The sequence below is a fragment of the Tasmannia lanceolata genome, unplaced genomic scaffold (assembly GCF_043159265.1).
Source record: "Tasmannia lanceolata isolate RefF3 unplaced genomic scaffold, GAP_Taslan_0.1 ptg000005l, whole genome shotgun sequence".
Classification (NCBI taxonomy): domain Eukaryota; kingdom Viridiplantae; phylum Streptophyta; class Magnoliopsida; order Canellales; family Winteraceae; genus Tasmannia; species Tasmannia lanceolata.
The window spans coordinates 23,032,886-23,059,117 of NW_027518682.1; the positions used below are offsets into that span (position 1 = coordinate 23,032,886).

General features: G+C 40.7%; 1 protein-coding gene across 1 annotated transcript; it reads right to left on the reverse strand.

The window, feature by feature from the left end:
* Window positions 1-106: 106 nt before the first annotated feature.
* Window positions 107-14,445, reverse strand: LOC143878010 (Haloacid dehalogenase-like hydrolase (HAD) superfamily protein). Its single transcript, XM_077380395.1, has 6 exons — window positions 12,709-14,445; window positions 11,799-11,896; window positions 11,601-11,625; window positions 3,033-3,153; window positions 2,787-2,921; window positions 107-585 (listed from the first exon to the last, which is right to left on the reverse strand). Exons 1-6 carry the CDS (start codon window positions 13,172-13,174, stop codon window positions 375-377), a joined length of 1,056 nt encoding a protein of 351 aa, XP_077236510.1. The 5' UTR covers window positions 13,175-14,445; the 3' UTR covers window positions 107-374.
* Window positions 14,446-26,232: the final 11,787 nt, after the last annotated feature.

Here is a 26,232-nt window from a genome sequence, read left to right on the forward strand (position 1 = left end):
TTTCTGTGACTTTTTTTTTTTTTGGGTGGGAGTGATCAACCAAGTCCTATCCTTGCCCATATCATGTTTTTGGGTCCAACGGAAAGTAGTGATGGCATTCCTGAAATTAATTAAAACTATAACCGATCCTGAAATGAATTAAAAATATTCGTCACATGGGGCTTCACATCACAGATTTACAATCGGCTGCCTTGAGAATGGCATTTACATATCACACACACAAGAAAACGTTCATTAAACTTTCGTCATCATACTACTTTGATCGGCAAACAGGTGGGAGGTATGGATGGGCTAATGAAGCATATGCATGCATATCCAACCAGTAGTGATCCTATTCCTAACCCTACCGGTTGCTTTGCTGATTTGGAGAATATCTAAGAAGATACCATCATCCATGAGGCTAGGTGTTGCTCAACTTCTTGCCAATTATGAACTTTGGTCACAAGAGGGTGTAGAGGTGCAGAGCCAGTCTTGCACCAAGGATACGAGTTGTCATAGTCAAACAGTAGAACTTTGACACCTATTTCCGCACATTCCGTGGCATATCGTGGGTTGTCGTCGATCAAAACTTGAGCTCCCAAGGACCTGCCCACATCCATATCAGTAAATATCATTGCACCATCCATGTGATGTACACGCATATGCATGGATGATGTCTACAAGTATTAAGTACAAAAAAAATTGTATTTTGTAGGGCCAGCCATGGACGGGCATGGCTAAAAAAACTCAAACTTGGACAATGTCAACCGTATAATCAGTAAAATGGACAGTAAAGTAGGATTTCGGTTACGGTCTGCATTCAATGGATAAAAAGGTTCAGTTCAAAAGACAGTGGGGATGCAACTTGGGTCGGGTCAGGTTGAGCTTTTGCTAAAAACCGAATAGGAATCAACCCGAACCGGACCCAATTTCAAGGTAAAAGCTCAACCCAAGTTCCAAAAAATCGACCTGAGTTGCACCCCTAAAAGAAAGCCCACCATTTTAGGGGTTGGCAAGAGAGAGACAAAGATGGGGTCAATGGTCTGGATTTTGGGCCTATGGCCACATGCCTGGCACATGACAGGTTACATGTGCCGGCAGCAGATATTAAGTATTCCCTGACTAGAAAGAAATGAGTAGTAGGAAAACATTAAACTAGAGTACAAAAAAGAGGAAAATATGACATATTATGGTTCTGTTCGAACAACAAGTCTGGTTTTCCCTATGGGATTAGTCCCGCCCTAAAATGGGGTGGGGATACCCTATGTCATCACACAAAAAAAGAAGAAGGACATCCAGTGTGGATCTACTGGTTCTGGCCAATAGGAGCAAAACAAGCAGCTCTATAGCCACTTGCCCTTAGCAAACCTCCTAATAGTAAGTTTTTTATATTTTTATATGAAAATAGTTAAATTTTTATATTTACTCAACCTATTAAAAATTTTAATGTATTATTTATTATAACTAAAATTTCAGAATAAATTAAAATATTTAGGCGAACCTACGAAACTTTCTTTTGGAGGTTTGCTGTTGTATCCGTACCAATGCAACATAGGTGACCAAAAATCAGACACGAGCACGATTTTAAATTTCGTCTGAAATCCGAAATTTCAGTTGGGACCGAAACCGGAATTTGGCGAAATTTCAAATTTTGTGAAAAAATTTCCGAAATTTCGAAAAATTGGTTGTTTTAAAAAAATATTATTATTCTGAAATTTCGGTAATATTATCCGGATTTCGGCCAAAAATTCGGTTTCGGCCAAGGGCCAAACCGAAACCGAAATTTAAATCCATGGACACAGGCATGAGTGTCATTTATCGACACGGACACGGAGTGTTGGACACAGAAACTCCTAAAAAGTTAGAAACAGGGACACGACTAAAATAGAAACTACATATAAACATAATTTGTGGACACGTATTTGTGTGCCAAGTTTTGACACGGATATGGGGGTATCTGCCATGAGAACCCCTAAAAATCTAGAAATAGTGGTACACTCATACACGTACATACATATAAAGTTATTGACACTTCTAGCAGTACATTTAAAAGTGTCGAAAGGATTGTTGACATGTGTGGACACGGGTGTCGTGTTGTGTCCGACACGACACATGTCAACAATAAATTCAAAGTGTCGGTTGAATCATAGGAGATTTTAAATATTTGCATGCATTGAAACCACATCATAATAAAGAATATAATAATGTAAATTTTTTTTTCAAGGCAATCGTTTGTTTGTAAGGTGTATACTAGTTATAAATAAATTTACATTTACAAAGTGTTTACTAGCTATAGAGAAATTTACATTTACAAGATCATTAATGGCTATAATAAAATTTACATTATAAAGTATTTAATAGCTAAAGGAAAGCTTGCATTTATGAGGTTTTAAGTAACCTCGGAGCCCACCCAAGTTTTTCCATTATAAATTGTATATATAATTTTAAATTTTAGGCATTTTTCTATATTTCCTCTTTTCTATATTTTTATATTTTAGAATATTTTTTAAGATGTGCTGGTGTTGAAAATTTTGAAGTTATTGTGCAAGACAACTTGTATCAATGCCTGCCACCAACATGCATGTATATGTACAAGTTATGTGTGGGCACATGCAAGGCTTTCTCGAACACTGTCACTTGTTTCTATCAAACTTGTTAAGGTAAAAATAAATTTTTCTTTACCAACTATTTGATTCCAGAGTATAAACTTTGTTTCCAATGCACAGCTTTTGAAACCTTAGTGAAATAGAAAACATTGTATAGATGCATATCAGCCATCACAAAATGGAAGGAGTATGGGAGGCTACCTGCAAATATCTGATTTGGGTCTTGACTGACCGTCCAGAGCGAAGTGATTGCCAAAGTGAATTTCCTGAAACAAGCCAGGGTAATGCTTTTCGATCCATTCGATAGTGTGGTCTTTGATAGCATTCTGGCGAGATCTTTTCAAAATAAACAGAAATCAAATTGCTTTGAAACTCCTTAAAGGTGGAGATGTTGATCTCATAAAAACAGAAATGAATTCCTAAAAGAGCATATGCATAGATACTTACGTCACAACTGAGAGATTACAAAATGTAGACAGCCTAAGAAGCGCTTCTTGAGCACCTGGAATGGGATGAATCCCCATCTTGAAATGAGCTGTTTTAAAGAACTCATGGACACGAATATCAGCTGCCACAATAAAAAGGCGATGCTCAGAATTGATAGCATGAAACACAGCACTATAAAGTAAAGAGTAATATGATTGACAGTTAATGAGTACTGTCCAATACAGACACATGTCATCTTATATACAACTCAACGTTTAAACTTGAACAGGCACTCAATTTACTCAGCAACTTGCCTTCAGCTATATCAAGACTTAGGAATTTCTAGCAATCTTAACTATTTTATTTGGTTCTTCCAGGCCATATTGATGAACATTTGGAGTCGTGGAGACTTTCTCCTAGGACTTCTAGAGGTAGGATATTTTGGAACTTATTTTTTGCTGCGACCCCTTTGGCTTTTATAGAAGAAAAGATACAAGAGAGTGTTCAAAGGGCTATCAAGAGGTGTGGGCAATATCCAGAGAGACAGATCATCACCATGATTGTTCGACAGGCAATATAGCCTCCCGAATTCTGAAGCATTGACGTGTCCTACAAATCTTGGGAGGAGTTAAGATAAATAGGGTGTACACGAGGGCCCTTGGCCTAGATGGGACACCCCTCCTCTTGGGAGGCTGAAGCTAAAGTTTGATGGGTCGATCATTGGCAACTCAGGCTGGTGGGCATTGGGGAATTAATAAGGAATAATACTACTGATGTTATCTGGGCTTATTTGGGGCCCATAGGAGAGCAAGGATTCTAATGAGATGGATGTATAGGATCTTCTTCTATGTTGCATGGATTCGGATTCGCGTGTCGGGATCTGACATGGATTTGAGGTCTTGGATTCGGCAAGCCCCCAAAAGTAGGATTCGGATTTGGTAATTTTTAAATAAATAAAAATTTTAAAATTAAAAATTTGTACTAAGAGAGTCGAAGGAGGAGGGGATCGATTTTCGAGGGTCGAGGCACTAGGGTTTTTATTAAAAGAGTATGGGTTGTGCTTTCATATAAAAAAAGTTAAGAAAACATATTTAAAGGGAAAATATATAGGATTCTCTTTTTAAAAGAGACAACAACGATAAATCGGATTCGCCTCAAAAAAATAGGATTCGTGAGGGAAAGAGACAAAGATGAATCGGATTCGCCCGAAAAAACACAGGATTCGTGCGGGACACGGCTACGACAGGAATCCGGTGTGTCCCACGTGAATCCATGTCCGATTCGCATGTGGAGACGAGTGGACACGGAATCAGCATAGGGGCCAAAGAATCCATGCAACATAGATCTTCTTCATTGGATCAGAGAGGTAGACCAATCTCACTTAGATCAGATTATCACTGAGGGACATTCCTCTAATGTAGTCAGATGGGTGAGAGACGAGAGCTCTTTTCTATGAAGGTTTCTTCAAAGGAACTTCACAATCGGTTAGAAGGTCATGCTACCGAGGTCTGACACGTGTGGAGATCAGCTAACTTGAACGTAGATGTGCTCGCTCGCTTGAGAGTTGATAAAAGGCGATGATGACATTTAATTATTACCTCCTTCAAGACGTTGTGGTGTTTTTTCGTTTGTCTTTATGTATCTATTAGCATAGCTTTGTTGTATGTATATTATTCGATCACTTCGGGTCACTGTGTTCTTGCCCCATCTTGAAATGAGCTGTTTTAAAGATCTCATGGACACGAAATATCAGCTACCACAAGAAAAGGCCATGCTCAGAACTGAACAGATAACATGAAACACAACACTATAAGTAAGAATAATATGAATGACAATTAATGAGTTATGTCCAATACAAACATATGCCATCATATATACAACTCAAGGCTAGAACTTGATCAAGTACCGGAAAAACTCATCAACTTACCTCAACTAGATAAAAAATCGGAATTTTGTTTTTTGCGATCTTACCTATTTTATTTGGTTTCATGGGCCTGGACATTTTGAGTTGTGAAGATCTGCTCTTATGACCTCCACAGGTAGGACATTGTGGAAATTATCTTTTGTTATCACCATTTGGCTTGTATGTAGGGAAGGAAACATTGTGGGCAATATCCAAAGACAAAATTTCTCTAAAGGTTTTTTGATAGGCATCTAGCCTTCCTGAATTCCGAGGCATTTCCGTATCCTATGATCTTGAGAGGAGATCAGACTGAGTAGGGTATACACCGAGAGCCCTCGACCTAGATGATACCCCCCTCCTTCTGGGAGGCTGAAGCTAAACTTCAATGGGTCGATTCTGTCAACACGGGCCCAATTGGTATTGTGGGGATAACGGGGAATGACGCTAGTGAAGTTATTTGGGTTTATTCGGGGCTAATAGGAGAGAAGGATTCTAATGAGACATAGGTATAGGCTCTTCTTCATAGAATCAAATTGGTAAACTAATATTAGCTATATCATATTATTATTGAGGGAGATTCCCTTAAGGCCTGTTTGGTTAGTAGAAAGGTCTTTCCATCCTGGAAAAGCTTTCCCTGGAAAGCCTTTTATTTTCCTTTCCTTTCCAGAGGAGCCTTTTTCATCGTTTGGTACAATAAACATATAAGGGAAAGCTTTTTCTGAGAAAGATATGCATCTCGTTTGGATACATGTTTGGAAAAGAAAAAAGAAGCATATCCCCCAAGAACAAATCTAACTTCCATAACTTCCAAGTTCTCTTAAAAATGCACAATCAAATATGTGTTTCTCTCATGCTACTGAATCTCTCCTTTAGATGCAAGAGAGAGGAATAAGAATTGCCAATACAATTGCAATAGAAATAGAAACTGAAAGGACTTTGGATGTTGATGAAGATGTTGGGATTTAACCAAAGACGTTGGAGTAAGAAGGTGAAGTTGCAGGCAACAAGGTTGTAGCATCTGAAGGAGCAAACGACCCATTTGTGGATCCCACTGAAATTTCAACTTTCTGTGATTCCTCTTATAACAGCACAGAGGGGCAAATAGAGGCTGTCTGCAACATCATCATGCCATTAATATCCATCCTACGTTAGACCCTCTTGGTCTTGAGTGTTGTTTCTCCTTTCTTAATATACTCATCATTCAAACATATATATGTGGGGGTGGGAAAGGAATGTGTATGGGATGAGGGAATACTTTAGTCATCGACCGGCTGACCCCTTGCCGGTTCTAGAGAATCTAGATCCCATTCGTTGTATCTGTGGTATTAACCTTGTTCAGATAGCAGCCAGCTTTCTAAATCTAGTAGAAAGTGGTTACTCTGCACAGGAGGCTTTTTGTAGTCAAGGTATCTCATCCAGCTGTTGCCGGAGAACTCTAATTTTAGTAAGCCAAGGAGGATTCCGGGAGGGACCCCCTAAGTTCCCTCTCAGACCTAGTCCGCGCTCTTTGGGTAGTCAGGAGGACTTGAACCTGCTACTAAGAAGATTCGAATTTAGTAATGGAAGGCCTAATGGGAGAGCTAATCATTCAAAACAAAATGAAAGTGACTGGAGATGTATGAAGTGCAATTACAGGAACTATCGCACTCGATCTGTTTGCAGAAAATGCTTTGGATCGAAGATCACCCCGAAAAGGGGGGTGTCAAAATCTTGGATCCCAAAGGCATCTCCCGAGGAGAGGATTCCTTCTGTAGTAAAAGACAAAACCCCTTCGATCTCTATTCCAAACAGTTTGGTAGCTGAAAGGTTGACAACTCTAAAGAGCTGCCTGGTGGGCTCTTTAAGGAATAACTCTTTGCCGGAAGAGGTCTGGAGTTGGGCTAAGGGACAATGGGCTCTCCCTCATCTCAACAAGCCTTTTTGTATTAGCCCTTCTATGGTTCTTTTTTGTTTTGAATCTCAGGATTAGGCCTTGAGCATTCTAAGACATCGTGGGTAGGAGTTGGGTGGGTATCTTTTCTCTCTCCAGCCGTAGTTTCCCGCCATCAATACTGGGGCAAGATCAGTGTGGCTCAGGCTATACGACATTCCTTTGCATGCCTGGTCTGAATCCACGGTGGAGGCGCTGGGTCAGCATTTCGGCCAAGTTCTAGAATATTGAATGTATGGCAATCATGATCATTGCTTAGAATTTGCCTCCATTAAAGTTTTAACTTCACTATGGAAATGTCTACTTGATTCCATTAATTACCCGGTGGGAGTTAAGATGGTGGTTGAGGATTTATTCCCTTCCAATATCCGTTCGGCGATAGGGGTTTCCTCGGATTCAACCCCTGAAATTAAAACTTCCGATGAGAAATCGTCGGCGCTGACCTTATCCAAGGGTGGGCCCGTGTCTGGAACCCCTGGGGGTATCCCGGTAATTTCCTTGATGAAGGAGCCGTTGAATGTGTCTATCGTAGATTTTGAATTTTTTTCTACATCGGGAAAGGTAGGGACACCTGTAAAACCACAAAGGAAGTATCCATCATTGAAGGGGAAGGATGTCAGATCAAGGAAAGGTTCGGGTCAGGCCTCATTAAATGATAAATCTTGTACCTAATGGTAAAGGCCTCCTGGAGAGATCTTTCTGATGATCCACTTTTGCAGTCTCCTTCAGTGATTAAGGCGGTGAAAATTAAAAATAGATTTTTTAATAGAAACAAAAAGAAAGGGAGATCGAGAGTCTCGGGCATTAACTCCTGTCAAATCGGTGGGGATCGTGTCACCGCCCCAAGGGATACAAAGTTAAACCGCGTAGTTCAAGTCGGTCATTTTGGGCGAGGGACTCAAACTGACTCTCATTTATTAGTCATTAAAGGGGGTCTCTCCCTCTTTAAAAGGAGGCTCTTGGGTCTTCACAAAAAAGAAGACTCTAGGAGAAATCTTTTGGCATCCAAGTTCAGATTGTTATTGAAGGACTTTTGATAAATCCTCTTCTCTCCTAATGGCGTCTGCCTCGCGTGGTAAGAGGAAGGCTGTATCCTTCGAAGTTGAAGATCTTTAGTTCCTTAAAGAACTAGAGTATGATGAAAAAATGGCATCTGAGGAGTGCCCCACCCCTAGAGGGATTTCAATGGGTATTTGGAAAAGGCAATGGAAGCAATTCAAGAAGGATGCCCTGGCAAAAAGGAAGAGCTTAAGAAAGTCTCCAGATCGACGAACTCGAAAATGTCTTTGTTCGAATCTACAAACTTCCTTTTTTTTCAAAGAGGCTCTGGAGGAGGAGAGAAGGGCCCGCCGGCTCCGTTGGGAAAAAGAAAAGGCTGGTGAAATAGAGAGACTTGAAAAAATGATAGCAGTCTCTTTAGAGGATTCACAGGATTCAAGGGACGCTTTAGATAAGGAGGTGAGTTTGGAGATCCGAAATCGAATGGGTGGGGAGGCTAATGATAAGAGAACGACATAATGGTTGAGGAAAGTGAAGGTGGGGAAGAAAATATTGTTCTCCCATCTGAGGAATTAGATGAGATGCTGGCAATAGGTGATGTTTTTGGGATAGGCTTTGATGACGATGTAGAAGCTACAAGGCAACTCTTCTTATCTATGGCGATCAGAGATCTGAAGGAACGAAGGGAGGCTTGTCTGGAACAGGGGAATGGGATGACTGGGGTAAAATTGGGGGCCAAGGGTAGTATACCCTAAAGGAAAGGCCATCCGGCCCCGGATAAGAGTGGTTAGTCTCCCTAACTGTTTAGAAAAAAAGAGAAAAAAGAGAAAAAAAAAAGAAAAGAAAAGAGAAAGAGAAAATAATTATCAATTAGAGGAAAATAGAGTGAAGGAAAAAAAAAGAGAAAATGAAGTTTAATATTTTGATGACATCAGCAAATGTCTTCATTGGCGGGAAGTTGATTCCCCTAGGCTTGAGGATCCTCAGTGTCTCTCGTTTAGGGTTGACTCCTTCCTTAGTCTTATGCCTAATGATGGTAGTTTTTTTCTAAATTAGTCTGGAGGTTTTAGTTGTTAATATGGAATTTCAAAAATTAGGTTGTAGGCTTGTCGATGGTAAATGTTCTTGACGATCATCCAAGATAGATAATGTTTAAATACCATTGTGAAATACTTGTCTATATCTAGAAGTACTCAATCTTCAACAGTCATGGCTTGAGAGACTCGTCTTTCGCTTAGACTTTCTTGTCTGGATACTCTAGCATTGCTATATTTTCTTGGAGTTTCAAGTTTGATCTAGAGTTTTAGAGTGCAAGCTTGGTATTTTCAGGAGAACCTGTTTTTCCGCAGTCTCAGTGGCATTTGTTAGGAGAACCGGTTTTATCGATTTCAGAATGGTACAAATGAAAGGTTTTAAAAGAATGTTACGGAAATTGTAAAGAAGGCATGCTGTTGAAAAGAAGAAAGGAGATGTTTAGGCTATTGTACGTTGACTTATTTTGGTAAATTTTTGAATTGGTCTCGGGTATGCCCATGCCAATACTCTTCAATATTTTGTATCGTAGGATGGGACTCCTGGTCCTGAATGCTATCTTAATACTAATGAACTATGTCTACTTTAAAAAAACATCATCATGCCATTAAATTGCACAAGCATAGAATTTGTGAAGCCACAACTATTTTTCCAAAATCAAGGGAAGCTAACTCGGTAGCTGTTAACATGAACCTTGATTTAGTAAATCACCCCGTGTATTCGACAGCTTCTTCTTCTTCCAGGTGTTTCTCTTTTCTGATAATAGCCTTTTCGGTCGTCTATACATGAATTCAACAATATGCTTGAACCACGAAGCTAATATCCAAAAGACCAAACCATATATTGGAAGAATGAGAAATAACGATGAAAAAAGAAGGGGATTTCATCATTCAAAAAAATAGGAAGGGGAATTTCAGAAAGCAGAGACAAGAAGAATGAATTTCGTCATATAACTCGATTTCGAATTTGAAGCGCAGATCTTCAAATTCTTCTTGTGCTCAGAAAGCAGAGACAACAAGAAGAAATTCATAGAAACAAAATTGTAAATTAACGGGAAAGAAGAAACAAATGAAAATAAATAAATATATAGTTTCACATAATGTAAGATCTTCCGGGGGCTTAGAAGAGGCGATCTCTTCCGACGGCTACCTTAGGCATGGCGGAAAGCTGCGGATAGATGCTAAAATGCACTTTAGGGTTAACTCTGCAGCTTCACCAGATGAGAAAGAGGGGGATGAGTAAAACCTAAGCTTGTGGTATTAGGTTTTAGCAGCTTTAGCGTGGGAGGAAAAAACGCAAAAGGGCAAAAGACCAATTAGTGAGCATGATAGTTCTTTCAAGGAAAGCCGCATCCCAGGTTTTAAGATGGAAAAAGTTTCCACGATTTAGAAGTACTTTTCGGTTCACATGGACATGGCGTTCCACCTAAAATTATCATTCCCTACGGAACCAAACGATGGAAGTGGCAAAAGTTGGAAAAGGCTTTGCTTTCGACTTCTTTCCATTACTTTTTTGTCATCCAAACAGGCCCTTAGTGTAGTCAGATGGGTGAGAGACGGGAGCTCTTTTCCATGAAGGTTTGCCGATGCTTTAAAAGAAATTCAAGATCGGTAAGATGGTCAAGCTACCGAGGTTCGTCATGTTTGGAGATCAGCTAACTAGGAAGCTGTTAACTTACCAACTTCTCCAATAGCTTAAGCCGTTGGAGAAAGGTGTTATTTATCTTTCATACTTTAACACTCCCCCGCACGTGTGGCCCACTTGGCAAACACGTGGCACATGTGGTCCCACTTTGGGCTGACCATTGCATGTGGATTTTCGCTATCCGGGAGGTTTGAACTCGAGACCTTTGGCTCTGATACCATGTTAACTTACCAACTTCTCCAATAGCTTAAGCCGTTGGAGAAAGGCGTTATTTATCTTTCATACTTTAACGGAAGCGATGCACTTTCTCGCTCGAGAGTTGATAGATGCAATGATGGCATTTGATTATTTGCCTCCTTGAGGATGTTGAGAGTTTTTTTCTTTTGTCTGTATGTATCTATTAGCATAAATTTGTTGTATGTATTTTTTTTACCACCTTTGTCACTGGGTTGTTGCACCCTCCTCCCCGTTCCCCCCATCTAGGCACCCAAGCTGGAACCACGTATCCGGTTATCTTCCCATACCGAATATGAAAGAAGAATGTTTCAACAGTGATTCCAATGTACAGGAAAGTTAGCATTCCATCTATTAATGGTATGTTCACGCTTCGTTTGGGAAATAAGGGCTGGAGAAGGGCAGCTACTCATTCTTAAGACCAAAGGGATGGGCAAAAAAGTGGGGAGAAGTCGTATTGAGAAGTTGTTCAATTGATCCCCCAACCCCACTGTTCCCCCTCATAGCCTTTTTTACTATAAAGAAAGGGAACTAGTAGATACGGTTGAGTCAGTTGTTGATCCAAAAACTTTACTGAACAGAGTCGTTGTTTTCCTATGAATCAGGGTCATTGGGTTATATCTGGAGGATACCAAACAAGTAGCAACAGAATTGTGTAAGTACTTGACCAAGTCTATTGTCGACTTGGACTGCAAACATCATTCCGGATGAAGTCACAAGTTCCTAAACTTTGATTTCACTCCATAAAGAAGAAAGTGATGGGCTTCTTTGCAGAATCGAGTAAAGATGCATGATATGAGGCAGATAAATCAAATAAATAGTAAGTATAAAAAGTGTTGGTTGGTACCTTCAATGCGAGAACAATTCCATACCTGTTGCAAAACCGAGGATACAAAAAATCATGCATGAGTAAATACATATCTAAATCCCATCCCCTCTCCTTCCCCGCGCCCACAAAAACATAACATATAAATTTAAAAAAAAGGCAATATTCTATATGACAAGTCCTGAGAACACAGAATCCCACAAGGTTAGCAACAAATACCTTGCAGAACTCATATACATAGTACTCCGATACTGAGTGAGTCAAAGAATAGCGGTCAGCAATAAATTTGTTCAAAGCTGACAGGAAACTTCCAAGAACTGTACATCAAAGAAATGGCGAAACTTATGAATCAGAAAAAAGAAAATTGTAACACACTGCGGAATACCAAAGATTATTGTAGTGGTAGAAAGTAAACATCATCGATCCTTCAAAAAATAAATTTTTATCGATAGTCAAGAAAACGGAACTACATTTAGAGCAATCTTAAAAGATTTACTGGCAAATTTTCGAGAAAAGATTTTGACTATTAAGTCCCAAAAGAGTTAATGGATACAAAATTCTCCCTCATCAATCAAACAACATAACTACTTCCCATAAATGCACAAAACGCTGAGAAGATAAGCAGTTTTTTTTCCTGAAATTTAATTGCATTGCAATTTGTGAACTCTAATATGCATTAGATGAACCAGATGTAAGCACAAAGATTTTTACTTGAAGATCGGAGGAGCTTTTCTATGTTCCCATGACTGTCTCGGTCTTGGTTTTGATTCAGTAATAAAGTTGAATCATTTCCCAAAAAAAATAAAATCAGAGGAGTTTAAAAGACACAATTTTCCAGCATTTACTAAAAAATGAAAAATAATTCCTAGGAATGGCTCTCAATCAAGACAACAGAGAACGTACATACAATGCATGCATCCATTTATGGTTAAATTCTAATTTCAGAGCAATTTTAACTTTGCTATGAATTCAAAGAGTGTCTGATTCTCTGGTTATAACAATTGCATGGGGAGACAGTTACTGAAAATTAAACAGCATAAGCTTAATTTAAACAAGAAGCCATATACCAAAAAACGGATTTGGAGAATCCATAAGAGGAGGAAATAAATTGAATGTTTAGAACAAGTACCTTCATCGACATCAACAGCAACAACCATTTTTTTGGGCATCGGCCGGTCTGGAAATTTGAGGGGGCTTCCGCGTTCATATGCTGTCCGTCCATTCATCAGGTTGAAACCCATGTCCTCTTCTAGCCCAATCTTTGAGTCACGAACCAATTGTCGATTTAAGGGCAAGGCATGAGCCTTGTGGAAACTGTCATCTACCCTTCTGAAAGCACCATCAGAGGAATCAGAGCAACCTTTCAAGCTCAACCCATTACCAGAGTTGAGCCTAAAAGCACCGCAGACATCAGCTGAAAACTTCCCTTGGTTTCGACATCGTCTATTGGGGACACCCATTTGACTAAAGCAGCAGAAATTCAAAGGGAACAGACTCTTGTCCAAAGCCATCAGAGAGTGATGAATTGAATTAGTATAGGAATCCGCAGCAGGTGTTTGACGGAAAAGGAACCTCAACCCTTGCCTCTTTATCATAACGAACCAAATAAAACCCAAGAATCCCTAGAGCAGATAGGAATCTAGAAAACCAGGCATTGGTAAAGAAACAAACAAGGACAGAGAATCCAGTGGCCCCCCAAACTAAAAATAGAAAAGTAGCCAAGAGGAAAATTATTGATTTCTATAATAAAAGAAGTAGCAGGTATATTCTCTGAAGCGGATGAGAAGGAAATGATAAGGTAGAGAATCGAAATGCTTTATTTGAAATCCCCTAAAATTCTAAAGCAGGCAACAGATAGTTTGCACAAGAGAGCTACTTTATCCAACAAATGAGAAGAAAACGAAAGTGTAGAAAACCAATTCGAGAGGGAAAAAACCTAATCACAGTGCCAAGAAACAAGATTGGATGTCACAGTGCCAAGAATCAAGATTGGATGTCACAATGCCAAGAAACAAGATGGTGGGAGGGGGGGTCCCTGCAAGTACCCTCTCAAACTCTAAAATAGGAGATGCCCACTATAATCTACCAAAACCGAGTCGTTTTCTCACCAATGCTAAGAAAACCCAAACCCTAGAGACCCAATAACAACAATCCCAATGTCAATAAAATAGGATCAGGATGAAATTAAAAAAAGAAATCTATGCTATGTCTGAAGAATCTGTGAAACGTAATATTCGAGGATAAGGTGGCCAAGTCGGACACAGATATCATCAGAGCTATCACCGAATGAGGGTGGATGGATATACCAGAAGGTCCTGTCCTGGGGGAGGAGATTCCCCACTCCACCAATTTCCTTGGAAAAAAGGACCTCCGTACGATGGAATATTTTGTGCAACCTCCTCCATGACCCGACTTATATTATATAGACATTGAATAGGAGTCTTAAGAGGTACGAGTGACTGCCGTCAAAATCAGCCTCCTCCGGGGGGTATCTAAAAACATAAGCAAAACCCAGTTGAGCAGCACGTCAAAATTCCAACCCTGTTGTAAGAAAAAACGCACAGCAGAACCTCTGAAGTAAGACTTGTAGAAGAGGAGAAACTTTGGGAGAGGGTACGTACGGCGGGGAAATTGAGAGAGAGGAGAAAGTAGGGCTTGTTTCTCAACTGAGAAGACAAAGTTTGCGAGGGTTTAATCGGTGAAACGGACCCCAGCTTGAGGAGGCGGGCCATGACCTTATAACACTTCAAACCTTCTTTGGGTTGAGTCGGGTTCGGCGCAACCCTAACACAACCAACCCCAGCCAGGTAGCATTACCTCAACCCATTGTTTTACCGATTTTTCAAATCTGATCGACTTGAGTCCGGGTTGGCTCATGGATCAAAAAAAAAAAAAAAAAATTAAAACAAAAGGATTTTTCCAAAAAGAGTCCCACAAAATGACGTTTTTGCAAGAAGAGTGGTTCTGAGAGTGTAATAGTGGTTTATAGCTTATTAATAGTGCTTCTAACATTCTAAAGTGGGTGTATTTTGTCCTTGGAAACACTATTTTGATATTGGAACCACTAATTTAAACCTAGGACCCACTATTTAATCAGATGCGAATTTTGACTTTTGGATGTCCGAAGAAGTTATTCGGACTTCCGATAGGATTCCAGTAGTTTTGTTAAAAACTTCTAAACATTCGGGAGTCCGAAGGAAACCATAGGACGTCCGAATCGGACGTCCAAACGTCTTCTTGACGTCTGATAGGATTCCAGTAGTTTTGTTACAAACTCCTTCACATTCGGGACATGCTTTCCGCGCGAGAGAGGCGTGCTTTCCAGCGTGGGATGTTACTTTCCGCGCGCAAGGGAAGTGCTTTCCAGCGCGAGGGAAGAAGAAGATAAAAATGTAAAAAGGGTTGGCAGTGGAGAGAGACGTGCTTTTTGAGGGTTTATTACCCAAAGCAAAATAAAGAGAACCGGTGGATTTTTTTTTTCTAGTGGCAATGGCAATGGCAATGGCGTTTACCGTTTGGAAATGGCAATGGCAATGGCTTGGGAAGAAGAAGATAAATTGGTGAAAAGGGTTGGTAAAGTGCATTGGGATCCGTTCCTAAAAGGTGGAGGGAAAAGAAAGAGAAGGGTATTTTTGTCCTAAAACACCTATGATCATACTTACAGCTCTTTCTCATGATTTTGAAAACTTTGCCCTTATTCATAATATAGCAAATGTTCACATTTTTTTCATAATTTTCCCGTTCTTATATCATTACACTAACTGACCAATAATGAATTTTGGAGTGCCAAGGCAACTAACGATCAAGCAGACCGTTTAACCAATTCTAGGACTTCTACTGTTCTTTTTTATGAGGGACTTGATCTTTACGCCTAGATGTGCACCTATAATCTCTATCTGTTTTTAACAATAATTTTTATCACTGTCAGAAAAAAAAAAATGGACATAAACATGGACAAACGCTCTAAATGATGATTGCCATTATTGTAAATAAATCAAAGAACATATATTGAATTGAAACCAAGAAGAAAAAGGAAAGAAGTCATTCCCAATTCAGGAAGAGGACCTATAATATATTTCTTATAGTCAGAAAATCCTAACCCATGTTAGAAGAAATCCTAAGACTTGCAATTCTCAACCCTCCATTTTCGAATTGATGCCCAATTTTTTTCCCAAAAACCGTTCATTTACGATACGAACTTGTCTGCGAATCTCCTTCTCCTCCAACAGATGTGTCTCAGTATCAGTGTGAGCATAAATTCGTCACGAATCCAAAGGTGCTTTTGTAGTGTAAACTTGTCCCAAAGATACCAAAGGAAAACTGATCGGACTAGAGAGTTCTATGGGTGCTTTCTTCTCCCATAAATAGAAGCTCTTGGTCCGTCTTCCTCGTACAACAAGTCCACTCTTTCTTGAGAGTGCTCACGTTCAAAAGGATATGTCTCCCATAAGCCTAGTGGTGGTGAGGAGGAGAAGAAAAAGAGGGGTTTCCGGGTCGATTCAGTACTCACTCCGTCAGCCATGGTGGAAGATATTGCTAACCCATCTCGTTAGAATTGAGTTTTTCTTCGATTTGAATGCCCAAGATCCGTAGGGATTGATTTAGTTGATGTTTAAACAACATTTGTGTGTGTTAACCGAATGAAGTTATGCAAAAGAGAGTTGAGTGAATTTTTCACAGCAGGTGACTTGCAAGAGAGAGAACTATTTTGTTTATGGAGCTTAGAATCTCAAATCCGGCCATTATGAGACACTAAAAAAGATTAAAAAAAGGCCCTTTTGGTTGTTTCTAGTGGGATTAATAACCGAGAAATTATATAGTGGCCCGTGAAGTCCCGTCAAGCTGGCACGTCAAACGTACCACCCTTGATATTTAATCCAACAGCAGCATCTTAAAAGGTGCGCTGCTCTTGGATCAAATATCAAGAGTGGTACCGTTTTGATGGTCGGACACCATATAAAAACTCTTAATAACCCAAGTGAATTTATATGATGCCCGACTGTGAAAATCACAGGGACACCCTTGATATTTGATCTTGGTCAAACCACTTAGATAAAAAATCAAAGGACAGAGATCGGGCATCATATAAAAACTCCCCAAGTTCAATGGGTTATATGCCAACTTTGAGTTGTGCCACCTACAAATTTATTTATTGTGATCGATTAGACAGAAAGTAGCATTGCAATCCATGGTGACAATCAATTCCAGAGTCCCACGTGGGGACATATATGAGCCCATCAACACCGTTGATCTGATAAAACGTCAGGTGGCAACCCAAGTGGCCTTGGTCCCATGACGAACAGAGCCTAGGAGACGGATTAAGGACCTAGGATCATTCAATCAATGTCTTCTCAATGGCATTTGGTCAGAATTGATTGTGGCCCCGGCTAGCCCAACGGATCCAATCACATAGACTTACTCAAGCACTGCCTAGAGATTCTATTTAGGAGCGAGCCTAACCGCTACCCTCTTTTTAACGTTTACATTAAGGAAGTGATATATCCACCCCTTTGCATTACTTGGAACACCCAATTCTAGTGTATCTATGACTGGTAGAGGAAGAGACTTACGTCATTGGGGAAGTGTTCAACGGCACATTGCCACATACACTGATTTCAGGTGTCCCAAGCAATGAAAAGGGGCGGATATATCACTTCCCTTACATAATCAATTTATTTAGTGAGAAGCAATGGAAATACGAGAAGAGAAAGAGAGATAAAAAAAAAAGATATACTACAAGAAAATTAGGTTTTACCAGCGGTCATGACCGTCGGTAAAGGTTAAAATAATCGCCGGAAAATTAGGTTTTACCAGCAGTCATGACCGTTGGTAAAGGTTAAAATAAACGCCGGAAATTAGGTTTTACCAGCAGTGATGACCGTCGGTAAAGGTTAAAATAAAACCGGCGGACATTCATTGCAGTAATGATTTGAATGTTTAAATAGAAAAATTAGTAGAAAAGAAAGAAAGAAAACTCGAGGTGCAACTCGGGTCAGGTTCAACCTGAAAAAAGTTGGGTCGGGTTGAGTTTTCCCAACTCAGGTTGACTTCGGGTCGAGCTCGGGTTGAGGGCTTGGGCAACCCGACCCAACTCGAGTGAAACCCGATATTTTCTTTTTCTTTTTTTCCCTTTTTGTAAGCTTAAAAACTCTGATTGGGTCGGGTTGAACTCTGGTCGGGAAGAAGGGTTCCTTGGGTTGGGTCGGGTTGAACCTTGTCGGGTTGGAAAACAGGTCGGGTCGGGTTCGTGTTGGCCTCAACCTGACCCGAGTTTCACCCCTAAAGGAAACTGTTTAAATACCCCTTTTTTTCCAAACAAAGACTTGTTCAACGGCCGGCTCTTGTTGGGACCTAGGTAGAACTCACCCTTAAAAGCTAATTGTTAAGGGGAGGGTGACTAAGTCCTTATAAGACCATCCACATCCTTTCACTTTTTCCGATGTGGGATCTTTGCTTTTGCATGGAACACCCCCCCCCCCCCCCCCCCCCCCCCAAAAAAAAAAAAATCCCCCCCTCCACGCGGAAACAACATGCAATCTCGCCCCTCCACATGGGAGCAATGTGGGAACTACGAGGGAATTTTACCATCCTCGAAGGTACATCAGGGTTATTGAGATCTTCTCCGAGGGAATTTAACCACCCTCGCAGTCCTGATGCCACTTATTGGGACCTAGGTAGAACTCACCCTTAAAAGCTAGCCTTTAAGGGGAGTGTGCGCAAGTCCTTATAAGCTCATCCGCATCCATTCATTTTTTTTCGATGTGGGATCTTTGCTTTTGTGTGGAACCCCCAAATATGATACCACTTTGTAGAAAATCGACATAAAAAGGTTGAATCAAAAGCAAGATAAAACAATAATACAATAGTAACCCACAAAGAACACACTCGGTTTATGTGATTCGGCACAAAGGCATACATCCACGAGCAATCCAAAGAAATATTCCACTAAATAAGAAGTAAAAATTACAATAGGTTCATCAATCGATGCACCACTTATTGATTCCCAAACCCTTCCCTTGCAATCCTTTCCACAACTCCTTCTTGACATCCTCTGAAGGCATTATTTAATCTTATATACTTTAACACTCTGCCTCACATGTGGCCCCTCCTTTTAGGGTTGGCCTACATGTGGCACATGTGACCCCACTTTTTGGGTTAGCCATGATATGTCGATTTTTAATATAAGGAGTTCTTAACCAAGGGCAATTGCTTTGGTACCATGTGAAACAACCAATTGTTTCAAAAGCTTAAGCTGCTGAAGAAGGCGTTACTTAATCCTTTATACTTAACACATATCAAAGCTTTCTCTTATATCTCGTGCAAGCCAGTCGCCGCTGTCGCTGTTCTTCTTCTTCATTTCCACACTAGAGAATCAAAGGAGAAAACACTTCTTTCCTCTCTCTTCCCCAAGAGAGCCAAAACCATAGTCTCCTCTCCTTTTCTAAGAGACAAAACCGCTCAAGGTTTTCCTTTTCTTCTTTTCCTCTTTTCCCTTGTATTTAAGAGATACCAAAAAAAAAGGTCTTCCTTTTTTTCGTCTCATCTACCTACTTTTGGTGTGAGTCTATTTTGTAGAGGTCTTCTAGCAAAAGGTAAAAACCGAGAATCTCCGGTCTTATTTTGGAGTCCTACCAAAATTGCATAGCTAGAGATCGAGTTACAATGGAAAACCATGGCGTGTGTTAAAGTATAAAAGATTAAATAACGCCATCTCCATCAGCTTAAGCTTTTAGAGTAACCAGTAGTTTCACATGGTATCAAAGCCAAGGGTCCCGAGTTCAAACCTCCCGGATAGCAAAAAAATCCACATGCAATGGCCAAACCCAAAAGAAGGGCCACATGTGCTACGTGTAGGCCAACCCTAGAAAGATGGGCCACACGTGAGGGGAGTGTTAAAGTATGAAAGATTAAATAACGCCATGTCCATCAGCTCTTAAGCTTTTGCAGTAAAGTTTCACAGCGTGGAAACAAGGCAACTTCCCAACAGCACTGAACATATGGAAATTATTGTCTACCTCATCCCAATTTATCGAGGCAGTGGGACCTACCAATGGGATTGGATGGGCAGAATAAGGCCTCTCGGCCCACTAACAATTTCCATTTTTTTTTCTATTAGAAGTTTGGAACTGGCTTTAAATCCAAGTTTAAGCCATGACACTGTATCGTAGGTGTTTCTCCATTGCGGCTACGATACGGTGTACCATTATTGAGGCTGTTAGTGTGTATCTGTTGACATGTTTCTATTTTACAAGTTGCTAGTTAGAGGGAGTCAGGCCTCTAGCTCAATGGTTGAGGCTTTGTTTCTAAACCTTGAGGTCACGGGTTCTAGTTGGTTAGAAAGAGAGCCTTATCTAACTGTTCGAAAAACATTGACCAAAAAATAGGTTTTTTTTTCTGTTTGGTTAATTCATTTATCAAAGATTTTCTTTTCTTAAGTTATAGAATATTAAAAATGATTTAGAGAGAGGGAGAGCAAGAAGCACATCTATCAATTTGATTTGACCACTAAATCAAATGGGTGAGAGGAGAAATTGGGTTCAAAGAATTTTAAACGATACATCGATGGCACTACGGTGTTGTATGACTACATGTTTCAAAGAAATTTAAACGATTCATCGATGACACTATGGTGTTGTATGACTACATGTTTCAAAGTCCTCAACTAAAATAAGAGAATCGATGGGATTGAAAAAATTATAGTGAGAGGCAAAGCAGAAGCAAAATGCTGATTTTCATCATTCGAAATAGGAAAGTAAAGAATAGGCATTGACACTTTATTCTCCATAGAATTGGGTCTCTCAAGTAAGTCGACGTATATTTGATAGAGAGAAAAGTTAATAGAGTTTTCCAATATCTTGACCTCCCTTGATAACTCTCTAGAACCCACTATACAGGTGACACATGCCCTAAATCCTGCCCCCTTGATTTATCTAACTCTCTAGAACCCACTACCACGGTGACACATGTTTGGTGATAGTTAGAGGAGCTCATCTAGAGTTTTGACGTAGATCGCTCAGCGAAAACGGGCAGTAATTAGGGATTTAAGTGTTTTTATTGATTATGAGTGAAAGAACTTCAAAATCATGGAGATTTTGTGATTTGTAGAAGAAATAAGGTGAAAAAAATATGATAAATCTAACCTTGAATTCGAGCGAGGGGACACAGGGATTCGCGAATCAGCCCAAGGTAGTGTAAAATCTTGCATTGAACAAGTGTGAAAGGTGATGGCGCCTGAATCCGGGTCGGTGATCGCGCGGTCGGTAGAAGGCCTCCACGGGGTCTGCAATCATAAACAAAGGGGGTCAGGGGGTCCGGGGTGGGTCCCGGACGACCACTTCGACACCCAAGTCAGATCCTTCGACCAATCAATATAAAGGACAGCAAGAAGGGGAAGGGGTTTTGATCAGGGTTACCAGGGCCAACGCGTGGGCTCCTTTCTGGGTGTGTGAATGAGTGGGTCAGAGGGGACTAGCAAGGAGAGTAGGATTGCGTCCCTAGTCTCCTCTGTTGTTGCCTCGCCTCTTTTTCCGGTTGCTTTTTGCGGAGCTGGGAATGGGGGGAGTCCTTTCCGAAAATGTGTATCCTCTCTCTTCTTCCTTTCCCTCCCTTTTAAAGGGAGGTGCGCGGCCCTTTTCATTATTATGGAGAGAAGGCCTTCCTTTGCAGGATTTGGCCGTCCCCCTGCCTCGCCGGCACCGTGGCTTTGCAGGTCATTTTCTTCCATAATTTGTGATGATGAGGCCTGGATGGTGACACGTGTCATGTTTGCATGGTCTTTACCATTTTTCGACATCTTTCTTCATGATGGCTAGGCTCTCCTTGTGCATGGACGACACGTGGCGATATCTGAGAACGACGCCGTATTTGTGTCCCATCAAAAGGGTGAGGAAAAAAAGAAAAAGAAAGGCTAGATTCACTAGTTTGCAACTCGAGTCTCACAAGAGAAAGATGTACAAGAGAAGAACTCTCGAAAGACAAGCTCTACCATTCTCAATTCATCAAAAACTTCCCTACAAAAATTAAAAATGAGGGTTTCCATAGCTCATTACAAGGTTTAAAACCATAAATTACCCTTACTTAATAAAGTAACTAAAATGCCCAAAGACGGACTAAAACTAGTAAGATTATCCCCCAAGTAACAAGACAACTATAAAAAAACTGCTCTAATAATCCACAAGGAAACAAGTGAAAACTGAAATTTTATTCCATGAAAAAAAATCTGATTTTTACATAAATCGTATGCCCATATTTATAGACATGAAGCTAGAAACCTAAATTCTATCTATAGCCTAATTCTATCTCTAATCTAACTAAGATTAGGATAATTACAAATGAAGTATCAAATAACTGAATTTCTAATTCTAACGGGACCCAAAACAAATAAATCATCCTGCATCCGATCTCCCCCACTTGAAAGAAACTCGTCTTCGAGTTTAGACAAAAATGGAGAGAACAAGCTGAAATTTAGACTTGTTGTGAAACATATATGTGCAGATGAATGGTTTGCTTCGACTTTGAATTGCATTCCTTTCCAATGGATCAAGTATTTCCATCGGTCTGGCAATCTGACGAGTGTGGGCAGGCGGTGCAACTCGACTGGAAATCAGGCCCTCGATAAACTCTTTGATTCGGGGTAGTTGAGGCGGTAGGACGTATCCTTCGCTACGCTCAGTATGAAGGGCTTTGCCATGAAAGTGGGGTAAGTCTCTGTCTGACATCTCTGACTTGTATTCTTCAACTAAGAATTTCATTACAGTGCCCCATCGAGTGACTCGGGATGATGTGGTAAAATAACCCATGCCTCCTAGTTATATTAGGAAAATGAGTTTTAGCAGAAATGAAAACCTTTCTTTTAGGTTGTTGATTCCAAGTAGGATAGTGGTCTTAGATGATTGGCAAAGTCAAATAGGATAACGAGGTAGAGTCAGAGAAGTCGTCAAAAGACATGCTTATAAGTAAACCTATGTGCAAGGGTTTTGTTTGCAAGCTTTAACACTTTATTTGAAATTTGAGAAAACTTATTCTTCCTTAGTTGGAGAAAGGTGGTTTATCTTATTCTTTGTGGATTCAAAGAATGGCTCTTTGTGGATTCGACGAGCACCCTTCGTAGATTCGAAGGTTATTCCTATTGGAGGTCGACAACAATCAACCCGCGACTCGTTCTTCGCGTTTCCGGCTACTCTATGTGGTATCAAAGCCCTATTACGTTCCATGGCTTCCCACAGAGATGAGAAAATCAAGAAACTGTGACGATGGGGATGCTCAACACTCTCCCGGATACCGTTAATCAAATAGAGAAGCAATTAGCACGGTTGAATCCTATTGAGCGCAAGAAACCCCATATCGACGATGGTGATCGGTGATGGCACGCTCAAGCTCTACATAGAGTTCCACAGCCCGGCCATACAACTATGTATTGTACTGATGATAGGGATGCAACTCGGGTTGGGTTGGATCAAGTTGAGGCCAGCCCTAACCCAGCCCAACCCGAGCTTCGGGTTGAGAATGGATGGTCAACCCTAACCCAACCCGCCTATAAATCTCTCAACCCCAACCCAACCCATCTAACCCGAAATTGGGTCAAGTTGTCAGGTTGGGGTCGGCTACACCAAGGGCCAAACAAAAATTTGCAATAACCCAAGAAAATAGAGATAAAATTAGAGGATGGAGGTCGGGTCGGGTTCCCAAGGCCTCAACCCTAACCCAATCTGAAGTGAAATTGAGCAACCCAAGCCGTGGAAATGCCAACCCAACCCAAAATTAGGTTGAACCCGTCGGGTTCAGGTTGAGTCCGACCCAAGTTTGCACCCCTAGCCGACGATGATTACTCTAGCGAGGAGGAATTCAATGACATCGTCCACCCAACGCATGCCCATGGTTGCGCTCCGCAAGCGGCAGTATGTCATCGCGACTACCGTATTAAGGTAGATCTGCCCAAGTTCAACGGCCAATCCACATTGAAGATTTTCTCGATTGGCTCGCCGCAGCTGAGAGATTTTTTGACTATATGGAAGCACCCGAGGAGAAGAAAACAAAACTTAGCATGATGGGAACAACTCCAACTCTCTCTTACTAGGATGGGAAAGCGACCAATCCAGACATGAGTACGGATGAGTCAAGTCCTTCGTGAGAGGTTCTACCCATTGACTATGATTAGATACTCTTCAGACAGTACCAAAATTGCCGATAAGGAATCAAATCAGTACGAGATTACACGAAGGAGTTCTACATACTATCATCTAGGAACGATATCTTGGAGACCGAGACACAACGCGTAGCGCGCTACATCGAAGGTCTTCGTCACGAAATCTATGATCAAGTAACTCTTCGCCAGGTTTGAGCACTATTTGAAGCCATGAAGATGACAGAGTAGGGGAGACCATGCTCAATAGTTCTGTCCAAAGGACTTTTTATGTAAGTCAAGCCATGGTAGAGACACTGCAAACATCAATTCCGATGGTGAAAGAAATGGTTGTTTTGGTTCTTCCTATTGGGATAAGCAAGTTGGCCTAGGCGTTCCAAACACGAGGAAGAGGGCGCGGGGATATCCTTCTACTTTGGCAATGTTCTTGTTCCACGGCATGATTCGTACAAATCGCAATTCGAGCAACGAATCGTATGTTACAAGTGCAACCAGTTGGGTCACCGATCCAGCTAGTGTTCCAAAGCCAGTCGACGCACAACCAATCTAACCGTTGGTGACAAGCATGAAGATGTTGATCTAGAGCAATTTGATGAAGATGAGCAAAATACGGAAGAAGACCTCATCCCTACCCTTTGTATTCTCGGGCAATCCTTGGTCACGAATCGAGTTATGTGCACATCAAAGGTGGAGGAGGACCCCAAAGCTTTTCAAGTAGAGGGGCAATCATGTTTGATGCTAAAAGAATCCCTTGTCAAATTGAAGAAGAAGAAGAAGCACATACACAAAGGTGTAAAAAAGAAGCGTGATGTGTCAAGGTCTTTGAAGATGGAGATGCTATGATGGCAACACCAATGAACTCGAGGTCCAGTTCTGTTCAAGTGGAGGGGGCTGACGTGGTAGAATAACCCACGTCTCCTAGTTATATTAGGAAAATGAGTTTTAGCATAAACGAAAATCTTTCTTTTGGGTTATTGAGTCCAAGTAGGATAGTGATTTTAGATTATTGGCAAAGTAAAATAGGATTACGAGGAAGAGTTAGAGAAGGAGTCCAAAGACTGGCTTATAAATAAGCCTACATGCAAGGGTTTTGTTTGCACGGTTTTACACTTTATTTGAAATTTGAGAAAACTTATTCTTTTTTTGTTGGAGAAAGGTGGTTTATCCGGTTCTTTGTGGATTCAAAGAACGGATATTCGTGGATTCGAAGGTTATTCCAATCGGAGGATGACATCGATCAACCCCCCGACTCGTTTTTTGCGCTTCTGGTTACACAATGGACCCTCTAGGTGCTTTGAATGATGTTGGTGGCACACTTGATGCGTAAGTAATTGTCTCGAGCAATCTTTCGATGAAACAAACTACGAATTATAATAGCGGAAACTCTTTTGAATTAGAAGACACACGACTTTCTTCTTGGCACGGTCTTTAGCTTTTTAGGCCTTCTTTCATCTGAGTCTAGCTTGGATCTTCTAGCTCTCTGATAGGTAACTGGCGTGAATTCTTTCATAAAGATGTTGGGAAAGCTGTCTTGTTTCCCAAGACTTGCGTCAAATGCAAAAGGGAGAGAGAGAGAGAGAGAGAGAGAGAGAGAGAGAGGGTTCTTCTTGGGTTTTCTCGGGTTCCTCTTTGGTCTTCTTTTTGGCTTTTTTTCTCGAGTTACTCTCTTGTACGGTCTTGGGTGAGAGAAGCAAGCAAAGGGTTGCAGGTTGGTGGGTTTTGTGTTTAATCCATTTTAATCCTTGTATATTGTTTTATCATAGTGGAAGATTGCGTTTCTCACCCGTGGATGTAGGCTGGGGCGAACCACATAAATCTTCATGTTCATTTTGTGGCTTGTTTTATTTTCTACTTTTTCATTAATTTGTGCATGATCGGATCGAATTTGACCTGTGTATTTTCTCAACAAAAGAGATCACAAATTTCATACTAACAACTGTAGGGTGATTGTCCTAATCTATATCGTTCTCGTTCCATCTTTTTCAATAATGATTTGGCATGGACGCCTACAGTCGCTTTGGCACACTGAATCATCTCTCAGTGGCTCCAACCATATTCTCTTAATAATGCTCAATAGCAACAATCAGACTTGGCAAAACCGACCAGTGCCCGCGGGTCGACCCGACCCACCCGCAAATTTACGGGTTGGAGTTTTAGTGACCCGTGAAATTGTCCCGCGGGTCACCCAACCTGCCAAAACGTGGGTCGGGTCGGGTTAATCTGTGGATACCGGATTTTTTTTTAATATTTTTATTTTTATTTAAAAAGAGAAAAAAACCAAGGGTTAAGATCATATGATCAAAAGCCAAAACAAAAGGGGTTTTATTCTTTTTACTCTTTTATACTTTTTTCTTTACACTTACATAAATAAATTTGTTACTGGGCTTTACTTTGCAAAACTGGGCATGAATACACCCCCTATTTTTCAAAATGGATGATTGGACGGTACAGTCCACACCATAGGATGATCCAAACCGTGCATTTGATGGGACATAATGTAAATAGGTTGTG